General features: G+C 43.2%; 1 protein-coding gene across 4 annotated transcripts in view; it reads right to left on the reverse strand.

Annotated features, from left to right (window-relative positions):
- The window catches only part of usp40 (ubiquitin specific peptidase 40), a 172268-nt gene that overhangs the window by 30083 nt on the left and 130113 nt on the right, over positions 1 to 12072 (reverse strand). For all 4 annotated transcript variants that reach the window (XM_068036072.1, XM_068036071.1, XM_068036074.1 and 1 more), the window contains 5 exons: positions 11519 to 11605; positions 8183 to 8219; positions 6808 to 6872; positions 5303 to 5377; positions 3504 to 3633 (listed from right to left, as the gene is read on the reverse strand). In XM_068036072.1, coding sequence (XP_067892173.1) covers positions 3504 to 3633; positions 5303 to 5377; positions 6808 to 6872; positions 8183 to 8219; positions 11519 to 11605 — 394 coding nt within the window. The remainder of the gene's footprint in view (positions 1 to 3503; positions 3634 to 5302; positions 5378 to 6807; positions 6873 to 8182; positions 8220 to 11518; positions 11606 to 12072) is intronic.

The following is a 12072-nucleotide window of genomic DNA, read 5'->3' on the forward strand; positions in this document are numbered from 1 at the left end:
TAAGCAATTCAAAGCATTATCGGCTGAAATACATTGTTGAACACCTCAACATTATTCTACTAAATTCTAAATTGTATTACTCCTTAATGAACTGTACGACCTTCTCAAACCTCTGCAAGATCAGACACACGTGGGTAGGGTTGTCAGTCCTACTCAACATTAGGACCTGGAGCAGCACAAGAGCTGGCACTACATTATTTGAGCCACCCAGTTTCTGCAAAATTACAAGAGTCATGGCAGGGTTTTGTGCTGCCTTGGCAACAGGCATGGAGGCGGAGGGCAAACAAAATGACTGGGGCATTGCCCAGGCCCCCTGCCATTTTGTCTGGGGCAGCGAAGGCCAAGAACGGCCTTTCCGCCCCAGGCCAATTGAGGCCCACTCATCTCTCCCAGGGTCTCCTCCATTCTTCGGTACTGCAGGGCCACCTGGAGGTGGGAGCTTGTCCCTTAAAGCGATGGTGTCCTCGACGATGGGAAGTTAATTGGCTGCCCGCTGTGAGATAGCAACGATTTTCCGACGGAGGGCTGAGACGGGGTCTCCCCTGTCTTTCAGCCCGCCAACAGGACTCCTGTCGCCAGAATTAAATCTGGCTCATTGTAGCTATAGTTCAACATTCTGGATGGATCCAAAATGTCCAGTTGGCAATGCTTCAAAATAGTGCTTTTCCTGCCTATCAAACTGACTCCCATACAGCGTCGTCACTTGAGAGGTCTGTTCCTGGTACATAGCTGCACAAATACATAAACAGTAGTTGCTGAACCAGGCTGGATTGTGAATTTAGTTATGGGAAATCTGACAACCCAGTATATTTTTTGTTCTAGGCCTTTCTGAACCCCCAGAAACCATTAAGGACTAGAATTACAAAATGACTGTCTTTTATATAGCTAACTAATGCTGCTGCTGTCAGCGTACTAACTAGCCAGAAATAAAAGATTACATCCTACAAAGCGCACAGCACAATGATTTACCAAATCATAGTGGCCTACATCGGTAGGACAGTGAGTTATACAACAATTTCCCAGTTAGCAAGTCTTGATCTCAACCAGACCTTTGGTCGTGGGAAATGAGGCGCTAAATGTCCTCCAGACTGCTATCGTAGCTTTATTTTAAATTTACACATGGCTGGGGCATGATTAGCAACTAGGTAATTTTTGCGGTATATTAAAGCAAACGCTTGCTACTGATGAGAATGGCTGCCACAGATGCCTCTTCCATTCGGTTGAGTGGGGAGGGAGCGGCAGCGTTTGGTACCTAATAAATCTCTGCCCCCTTCATTGGGGAGAGGCCAGTGCAAAGGTCAGGAGCTGGTCCACCAGAACTGTCAACCAGCCTATAATTTCTAGTGACTCTTCCGACACCCTACGTCATTGACAATTTCTAGTTTCCTGGCCCTAACTGCCTCCTCTTCACTATGGATGTCCAATCTCTCTACACCTCCATCTCCCACCAGGATGGTCTGAGGGCTGTCTGCTTCTTCCTTGTTGAACATTCCTTGTTACAGCCCTACTCAGGCCCCCTCCCCCAACTCTTTTTCTCGTACATTGATGACTGTATCGGTGCCGCTTCCTGCTCTCGCCCCGAACTGGAAAACTTCATTAATACTGCTTCCAATTTCCACCTTTCCCTCACCTTTACTTGCTCCATCTCCAACACTTCCCTTCCTCAAATTCTCTGTCTCCATCTCTGGGGATAGATCGTCCAATAGTATTTATTATAAGCCCACCGACTCCCACAGCTACCTTGACTATATTTCCTCACACCGCTTCCTATAAAGACTTCTTTCCATTCTCCCAGTTCCTCCATATCCGACACATCTGTTCTGATGATGCAACCTTCCACAACAGCACCTCTGATTACATCTTCCTTTTTCCTCAACCAAGAATGCCCCCCCAACTGTGGTTGACAGGGCCCACAACCTTGTCTGACCCATTTCCCGCACTCCTGCCCTCACCCCTTCCCCTCCCTCCCAAAACCGCGACAGAGTTCCCCTCGTCCTCACTTTTCGCCTACACATCCAAAGGAGCATCCTCCGCATTTCCGCCACCTCCAGCGTGATGCCACCAAACACATCACTCCCTCCGTGACACCCTGGTCCACTCCTCCATTACTTCCGACATTTCGTCCCCTTCCCATGGCATTTACCTATGCAATTGGAGGAGGTACAATACCTGTCCTTTTACCTCCTCTCTCCTTATCATCCAAGGCCCCAGACACTCCTTCCAGGTGAAGCAGCAATTTACTTGTACTTCTTTCAATTTGGTATACTGTATTCGCTGCTCACAATGCGGTTGCCTCTACACGGGGGAGACCAAACGCAGATTGGGTGACCGCTTTGCGGAACACCTCCGCTCAGTTTGCAAGCATGACCCCGAGCTTCTGGTTACTTGCCATTTCAACTCACCACCCTGCGCCCATGCCCACATTTCTGTCCTTGGCCTGCTGCAGTGTTCCAGTGAACATCAATGCAAGCTCGAGGAACAGCACCTCATTTTCCAATTAGGCACTCTACAGCCTTCTGGACTCAACATTGCGTTTAATAATTTCAGATCATGACTGTCCTTTTTTTAAAATATATTTCATTTTATTATTTTTTAACCATGTGCCTGCCTTAAACTTGGTTTTTCATGTTTGTGCTTTTGGACAGAGTTGCTCATTATTCTGTCATTAGCACTCTCTCTGGACTATTGCTTTCTCTTTCATCACACCATTAACACTCTCTTTGCCTTTGTCCCATGAAATCTTTGGCATTTAATCTCTTCTCCCTCTGCCCCATCACACACCTTCCCTTTTGTACTCTTTACCCCGCCCCCCACCCCCAACCACCCGCGCTTCAATTGCTTAAAATCTATTACATTTCTAACATTTGCCAGTTCTCATGAAAGACTTGAAACATTAACTCTGCTTCTCTCGCCACAGATGCTGCCAGACCTGCTGAGTATTACCAGTACTTTCTGGTTTTATTTCAGATTTCCAGCATCTGCATTATTTTGCTTTTATAATTTCTAGTGGTTTTGTTACAGATCATTGAGTGTAGGAGCTTTGGAGTTGCCATATTGTATATATGCAAGGATGTTCAGCAAAAAGAAATGGGAAATAAACTGAAAAGAATAGTTTTATCATGCATCAGATAGGAACATAGAAGTTCAGCCCTTTGAGCTTGTTCCACCAACATTTTGGAATAATCAAGTAAAGAGATGCAATTACTCAAGTCATTGCAACTAAGCTTTCCATTAGCTAATCATTGATGGACATTAACAGTGGTCACAGTCAAATTCATATCCTAGAACATTTCACACATCCAGCTGAAAAAAATCTAAGGTTTTCTTTTGCAGCTGTAGATCCAAGGACATGTTCCAATCCAGTGAAGTTTATATCTGTATTCTCATAATTATTCTGAAGATCTCCAAAAACTCTAGTCACATCAAGACTGTGCCAGAACTACATTACATCCTAATATGCAATCAATTATAAAACGCCAGTTTTCTCAACTTTTCTGACCTACCTCTAGCAGCAGACAATATATTTAAAGCACTGAAGCTATCTGCGATGTTTTTCTGCTCCTCTTGAAAGCGCCCTCTGTTTTCTGAGTTCAGTGGAGGCTGGTAGAACCAGACAGGTAACATCAAGAATCCCTGTGAGAGATACACCAAGAAACTGAAAAAGTACAAAAAGGACACAAAAGAGACTTTTATTTTTAATCTGGCTCTGGTAGTGAAAGCAGCTGAATGTCCCTACAGGCCAAGTCGTGAAACAGAAATCTGTTATTTCACTCATGATATGGGTCATTTTTGAGCAATGAGCATGATGCAAGAGTCAAGATATGGTGCTGGGATTGCTCTCCTTATACAGAGAATGTTAAGGGGAGGTTTAATATAGGTGTTCATAATTATGAAGGGCCTTGATACAGTAACTAAAGAGAAACTGTTTCCACTGAAGGGAGGCCAGTAGCCAGATGATTTAAGATAAGTAACAAAAGGACCAGAGATAGATGAAAAGAATGACTTTCACGCACTGAGTTGGTTATGATCTTGAATGCACTGTCTGAAAGGATGGTGGAAGCAGATTCAATAGTGGCTTTTATAAAGGAATTGAATATATTCTTTAAAAGGAAAAATTGGCAGGGCCATGTGGAAAGAGTGAAACTAACTGGATGGCTCTTTCAGAGAACTGTAGGCAGAGTCTTAATGGGCCAAACGGCCTCCTTCTGTGCTGTATGATTCTATAATTAGGACAAATCAGGAGAACATGAAAAATTAGATCTCCACTGAATTTACACAGAAAAGGTAGCTTACTTTTGACAGTACTGTCAACTGAGTGAGATTTGCACACTGGGGGCTACATTTTAAGACTGCACCGCCGAAGTGGGCGGTGGACGTAAAAAAAAACGCAGCCCGCGCGCACGGCGCCACGTCACGGAGCATTCGCGATTTCAAACGCGGCAGCTCATTTGCATGGCATGGATGACATGGAGGGGGCGGGCGGGCCGTTGCCGGCAATGGTGTCCGGTGCCAATGGACAAGCGCCGGCACCATTTTTAAAGGGCTTACTGCCCTCAATGCACATTTAAAATTTAAAGTTAAAGTTTCGTAAAATTGAAAAAAATAAACTAACCATGCACTCTCCCACCCCCACCAAAGACATATCTCAACATTCCTGCCCTCTTACCCCTCAGAATACAGATATTTAAAATTTGACCTATCACTCCCACCCTCCCCCCGCCTTTGTCCTTTATCCCTTCTCATCACACTCCCCATCGCTGCTGCTGAGATTGGTACAGGGCCTGCCACCGTTGGGGTCGGTGGCAGGCCTCCAACGTACCGATCTTCATTGCCAACCCCGTCACCACTCCCGACGCCGGAGGGGCTTTAAAATCCAGCCCTGGGCATCGAACGGACTACTATAATGTAAAAGCACTTAGACTGAGTCACTGCAAGTTACAGAAGGAGAAAGAGACAGGAAATGGAAACAAGATAGTCATGGAAATGAAATGTAATAGGACAAAAAGGAAGAAAGCAAAGATCAACAAGTGAGAATGAAGGAAGAACTCAGACATATAACATCTTTCATGTCCTTAGAACGTCCAAAAGGGTTTTAAAACCCAAGTAATTTTGAAGTACAGCCAATGTGATAATGTAGGGAAATGTGGCAATGAGCTATGCAATGGTTCAAAAAAATCATTGAAATAATTAGACTATTTAGTGACAGTGTACATAAAAATTTGAGGAAATTTAAAGTTCACTTCTTTCTAATAGAATTGGTGGAGTATTCTTCCAACTGGTTTAACTAGGATGACAGTTTTACCTTTGGTGGAAGTCGTCCCTCCATGATGACCAGCGTCTCTCCATTGGTTATCTCCATGTCTGCCAATGTGGCTTCCTACAAACACCAACGTAGAAAACAGTATTGTACAAAGCTAACCTTTCCTCCCTTTTCTGCCAATTTTCTCCCAACTTCTTCTCTTGAAAGCAATGACTTCTGTTTAGGAGTAAGTTTAGATTAGATTAGATTAGAGATACAGCACTGAAACAGGCCCTTCGGCCCACCGAGTCTGTGCCGAACATCAACCACCCATTTATACTAATCCTACACTAATCCCACATTCCTACCACATCCCCACCTGTCCCTATATTTCCCTACCACCTACCTATACTAGTGACAATTTATACTGGCCAATTTACCTATCAACCTGCAAGTCTTTTGGCTTGTGGGAGGAAACCGGAGCACTAGACTAGCTTTTAATTCCAGATTTATTATTTGAATTCAAATTTCACCATCTGTCGTGGTGGGATTTGAACAAATGGCCCCAGAGTGTTGGCCTGGGCTCTGACTCACTAGTCCAGTGACATTACCACCAAGCCACCACCTCCCATGTAAATGGTACACATTGCAGCCATGGTGCACCTGTGTTCACAATACTTCTGATGACCCTGGATTGCTAAATGAATGAAGAGACCACGGTTTTGTTTGAGGGTTCACGTGATTCTCCCTTCTTCCAACCCACCCATCCCCAAATAACTGCCAAGCTTTGGACAGCGTAAAGGAGGAAGAGGATTGACTTTCAATGTATAGAACTTACTGCCCCCTCCTACCAAACATGTTTGTTTATTAAAATGTAAAGTCTTTGTGAACTGCCATGTATGGCAAATGTTGCATAAAACTTCCATAGGGTGGCAGTATACGTTGAGGCTCCAATCCCTAAAATCATTATCATCTGAAATGAATTTATATTAAAACTCTTTGTATCAAACAAATGATGCCAATATAAATCCTCCTTCTTTCTAACCCCATCCCTATGCTAGAGTGTGTGTGTGGGAACCCTGCACCTAGACCTCACTGAAGCCTCTACAGTTCTGAAACCAGCCACTAGAGGGTACACAAGAATAAGCAAAGGAGGAATCCCTGAGCTTCCATGTGAGTATGCAACCAATCCCGGCTCATAATATCCCCAGAGCCACATAGCCAAGTGCGAGCATAGGGCTTATGGAGGTAAACTCAAGTCCCGGAGTTTGATTCTGTATGGTGGTGCCCAGCGGTCTTAACTCTACATTTATTTAAATTATAACTCGTCAAAGGACACTCATAAGGTATCTGACCGTTTTCTTTTGTCTGAAACCTAACAAGTTACTGCAAAGCAATACATACTTTGGATGACCCTTAGCTGCACTATTTGGTCTCATTCCATTGCTTAGTGGGGTGAAGATGGCACTGTTACCAACTGATATCACAATGGTATCACAAGGTAAATGAATGCGTGTTGTTTATTGGACCTACGTGGTAGAGCTCAAATTTCCACCTCATCAACTTACTTCATCTGTCAAAACCTCTCCAGCATCGTAACACCAGTCAGTTTTCCTCAAATGCCAACACCCTCCTGTAGATAAATAGCAAGAGTTTAAAAGAACACAGCGGCAGCCATGTAAACTTTCAACAGGAATGACAACTCCTCCAGAGGCAGTAACCTTTCACTAGACGTAGGTTTGCTGACATTTCCTTAGAAATTACGCTCTCATTGCTGTAAGTATTCTATGTGACTAACATGCTAATACATTAATTCTGCCCTTCATTAAAGAATTCAGCATCAGCTCACACAGAGTAACTACAAGAAGACAGAAAACTGTTGGATGTCTTCCAAATTTGCAGAATAGAAAAATAGTATTGATTTAGTCTTCAAAACCTTTATTAACTTATCTTCCCACTACTGAATGCTTAATAATATCTGCAGTAGTGTTGATTGCAGTAATCCATTGCAGATTAAATTCTGGTAATCTTGCGATAATTATACAGCAAATTTAATCTTGCTGCATGAAAGTCACCCTGAATGAACTGAATGGTGAGTAGAATAGACTTATGAACAATGACACCATCAGGCCACTTGCTTCTGGAATACATGCATTCTAGGTGACAACCTGTGATTCTGTGAACAGGCCAGCCCTTTTCACTTTCACAATGTTTCACACACGAATTTATACCAATATATACTAGATACAACTACTTTATCGGCCTACTACTGAAGCCTTTGATCTTGGCAGCGGGGTTATACACGTGGCACCTCTTGGACGTGGAGCCAACATCAACCGCCAGAATGTATATGCCACTTTGTTGAACACCATTTTTGACAGAACTCCTAACTGGCAGGTGCTGGGTACACTTCCTAGAATATATACTAAATTGTCACAATAAAATTCTGGAGTTTATGACATCTTCAAAATAGTCAAACAAGGTGAAGATTGGCTAATGCAGGATGAGAAATATAGTTTACCTTTCAACTGAACAAGCATGTTAGAATATCTGATTACGCCCCTAATGTTGGCTCCCCCAGGGCAGCATTTAAACAGACCAGGGTCAGACATTTGGACTATTGCTCATATACATCCATGGTTTCACATCTCATTTTAAACAGAACTCCTTGGTACATGTGCCTGCCACTCTCAGTCTTACAGAATCATACAGCACTGAAGGAGGCCATTCGATCCATTGTGTCTGTGTTGTCTCTTTGGAAGAGCTATCCAATAGTCCCGCTCCACTGCTCTTTCCCCATAACCCTGCAATTTTTTTTCTCCTTCCCATTTTAACAGTCCTTTTCCCTTGTACAAATTAAAATTTACAATATTACAAATAAATAGCAGCTGCTATTTAAGTAGTGAAGTTACTTTCTGAAGAGGCACTGTCATTCTAATATACCTGCTAATCCAGCTTTCTCCAACATCAGCTTCAAGCACTGGAATAAAAGAAACAGCAAACTTGAGTGACAAGGCATGTGATACAACAACAACAACTTGTACTGATGTAGCGCCATTACGTTTAAAAACATTCCAAGGCACTTCACAGGAGGTGTAATATTTTAAAAAAGGATTACCAGCCAAAGGAGGTATTCAGACCAATGACCAACAGCTTGAGTCATGAGTTATAAGGAAAGCCCTAAAGACGAAAGGCAGAAGGGTTTAGGGAGGTAATTGTAAGATTTGGGGCCTAGGCACCTGAAGACACAGTCACCAATGGTGGGGCGAAGGGAAAATGCACAAGAGACCAGTGTCTAGAAGCATGGAGCGTTTGGTGAGGGCAGGGGTGGGTTTGGGCTGGAGGATGTGGAGGAAACTAAAACAGAGAGCAGGGTGGTGGAATAGGCAATATCATGAGGATGACACTAGGATGAAGATTTTAAATTTGAAGCATCGGGGTACCAATGAAGATCAGGGAGGACAGGGTTGAGGGATGGGTTGGACTTGGCTCAGCATAGTTTTGAATAAGATACAATTTACATAGGATAGAGAATGGGATGATCCTGAGATTTAACATGCCTCCTATGCCAAGTACTGCAAGCACAGTACAATCTGTTTGGGGATCACAAATCAGAAGTTCTCAATCTGAAACACACTAATCCAAGCAATTCTAAAAAGCTAAGCAGCAATTTTGCATCCAGGAAACCATTTTGTGTCGGTCTGTAGTCGTGCTCTCATATGCATGTTAATTATTGCAGAGAATGCAGTGATTTAGTAAACTGTTCAATTCCAACTTGGGACCTAGCCCAGACCGATGGAATGAAAATCTCCTCCTGCCATTGGCTGCAGGAATCCTGCATGAAATGAGTCGGGCATTCTCAATCCACTGCCAATTGGGCACACACCTGGGCAATGAAGCTGTTTCTAACCTCTAACTAATTGGCAATCTGCCCCAGCATTGGAAACCATCACACAAGTGCCTTGAGTTTGGGAAAAGTAGAAAGCTCATTCATTTTTAAAATGTAACTTTAAAAATAAATAAATTACACTTTCCTTCCTCAATACAAACCTCACCCACTGCCTAAAGGGAACACTACTCAGATCCTGGTATGAAGCTATAATTATGGTATCGCACTGGAATCTCTCCAATATCCCATTCAATATCCTACAATATCATATAGAAAATTACAAATATCTGGGAGAGAGTTACATGGGGAATAATTATTATGCAAGGCTATTAAGTGTTATGGAACTAAGACAGGTAGATGGAGTGGGCAATTTAACAACTAATGGGAGTAAAAGGCTCCACAAATATCCCCATCCTCAATGATGGGGGAGCCAAGCACGTCAGTGCAAAGGAAAAGGCTGAAGCATTTGCAACCACCTTCAGCCAGAAGTGCCAAGTGGATGATCGAACTCGACCTCCTCCTGAGGTCCCCAGCATCATAGATGCCAGTCTTCAGCCAATTTTATTCACTCCATGTGATGTCAAGAAATGGCAGAAGACACTGGATACAGCAAAGACTATGGGCCCTGAGCTTCAGAACAGGCTGCACCCCTAGCAAAGCTGTTCCAGTAGAGCTATAACACTGGTTTCTACCCAACAATGTGGAAATTTCCCAGGTATGTCCTGCACATCCAATCTGGCCAATTACTGCCCCATTAGTCTACTCTGAAGCAAAGTGACGGAAGTTGTTGTCAACAGCGCTATCAAGCGGCAGTTCCTCTGCACTAATATGCTCTATTTGGGTTCTGCTAGGGTCACTTAGCTCCAGATGTCATTACAGCCTTAGTCCAAACATGGACAAAAGAGTGGAATTCCAGAGGTGAGGTGAGAGTGACAGCTCTTGATATCAAGGCAACAGTTGACTGAGAGTGGGATCAAGGAGCCCGAGCAAATCTGAAGTCAATGGGAATCGGGGAAAATCTCCACTGGTTGGAGTCATACCTAGCACGAAGGAAGATGGTTGCATATGTTAGAAGCTAATCATCGCAGCCCCAGGACATCCCTGAAGGAGTTCCACAGAGTAGTGTCCTAGGCGCAATCATCTTCAGCTGCTTCATCAATGACCTTCCCTCCATTATAAGGCCAGAAGTGCGGATGTTCGCTGATGATTGCAAGTGTTCAATACCATTTGCCACTCCTCAGATACTGAAGCAATCCTTGTCTACATGCAGCAAGATTTGAACAACATTCAGGATTGAGCTGATAAGTGGCAAGTAACATTCGTGCCACACAAGTGCCAGGCAATGACCATCTCCAACAAGAGAGAATCTAACCATCTCCTTTCGAAATTCAATGACATTACTATTACTGAATCCCCCACCAACATCATCATAGGGGTTACCATTGACCAGAAATTTAACTGGACCAGCCACATAAATACAGTAGCTACAAGAGCAGGTCAGAGGCTGGGAATTCTGTGGCGTGTAACTCACCTCCTAACTCCCCAAAGCCTGTCCACCATTCTCAAGGCACAAGTCAGAAGTGTGCTGGAATATTCTCCACTTGCCTGGATCAGTGCAGCTCCAAAAACACTCAAGAAGTTTAACGTCATTCAGGACAAAGCAGCCCGCTTGATCGGCACCCCATTCTCCATCTTAAACATTCACTCCCATGATCACTGGCACACAGTGGCTGCAGTATGAACCAGCTACAAGAGTGCACTGCAGCAACTCGCCAAGGCTCCTTCGACAGCACCTTCCAAACCCATGACCGCTACCATCTAGAAGAACAAGGGCAGCACACCTGCAAGCTCCCCTCCAAGTCTCAAACCATTCTGACTTGGAAACATATCACCGCTCCTTCACTGTCGCTGATTTAAAATCCTGGAAATCATTAACTAACAGCACTTTGGTGTACCTACACCACATGGACTGCAGCAGTTCAAAAAGGCACCACCTTAATTGCGATTAGGGATGGGCAATAAATGCTGACCTTGCCAGCGAGGCTCACATTCCAAGAATGAATAATAAAGAAAGTTAAGATAGAGATCAGCCATGATTTAACTGAATGTATACTCCTGTTCCTATATTCCTCCAAGTGACCTTTCCTAAAATACTTGTGCGCTGCCCTGTATTCATGACACAATTGTATTAGCAAATTTCAATAAAACAGATAGCTGGCATTCATGCATTGAATATACATGCTTATATACAAGTGCAGAATACAGAATTTATTCCTTATGCAGGATCTATCATTCATAGAACAGAGAGATTGTAGCGATATAAAATTTACAAGAACGTTACAATAAAGTTACAGAAAAACCTTGTGGTGTACATCTGCCTATACATTTACCTCACGGACAGAGATGCTCTGCTCTGCCACAATTTCCATTTCAGGGCTTAAGTGAAGACCGTCTCCAACAGCAAAGTATAAGAACAGCTAAAGACAGGAATAAAAAAAACAAATTAAAATAAGTGACATAAAGTACCTTTGCATCAACAGTCAGAATCTGAGAAAATTCTGGAAAATCTGATGCATATAAATTTGGCAGCATGTGGTACTTGTGGGCCAAAATGCACTGCCCCAATTGCTTGCAGCTGGCTCCTCATGAGCTATTTCTCCAACAAAGAAAATAAAAATTGAATTAATTTGAACCATTCTTGTGGGTGTAAGGCACAAGCCACCAGCCTCTCTACTAGTCCAGGGAATAATAAGCAAAGTAGGGAGAAATTCCATGAAGATAATTTTAAAAGTCTAATCCAGTATGATTAAAATGTGTGTGAAAAACAAAGAGAGAGACTTACACTGAATCTATATGGTTAGAGATCAAAGATAAAAGAGATATTTTTACACTAGTGGGGTTACAGTACAAACTCTCATTATTGGCGAGAAATAGAAGAGTAAAC

This window comes from Heterodontus francisci, chromosome 7 (genome assembly GCF_036365525.1).
Source record: "Heterodontus francisci isolate sHetFra1 chromosome 7, sHetFra1.hap1, whole genome shotgun sequence".
Lineage (NCBI taxonomy): Eukaryota > Metazoa > Chordata > Chondrichthyes > Heterodontiformes > Heterodontidae > Heterodontus > Heterodontus francisci.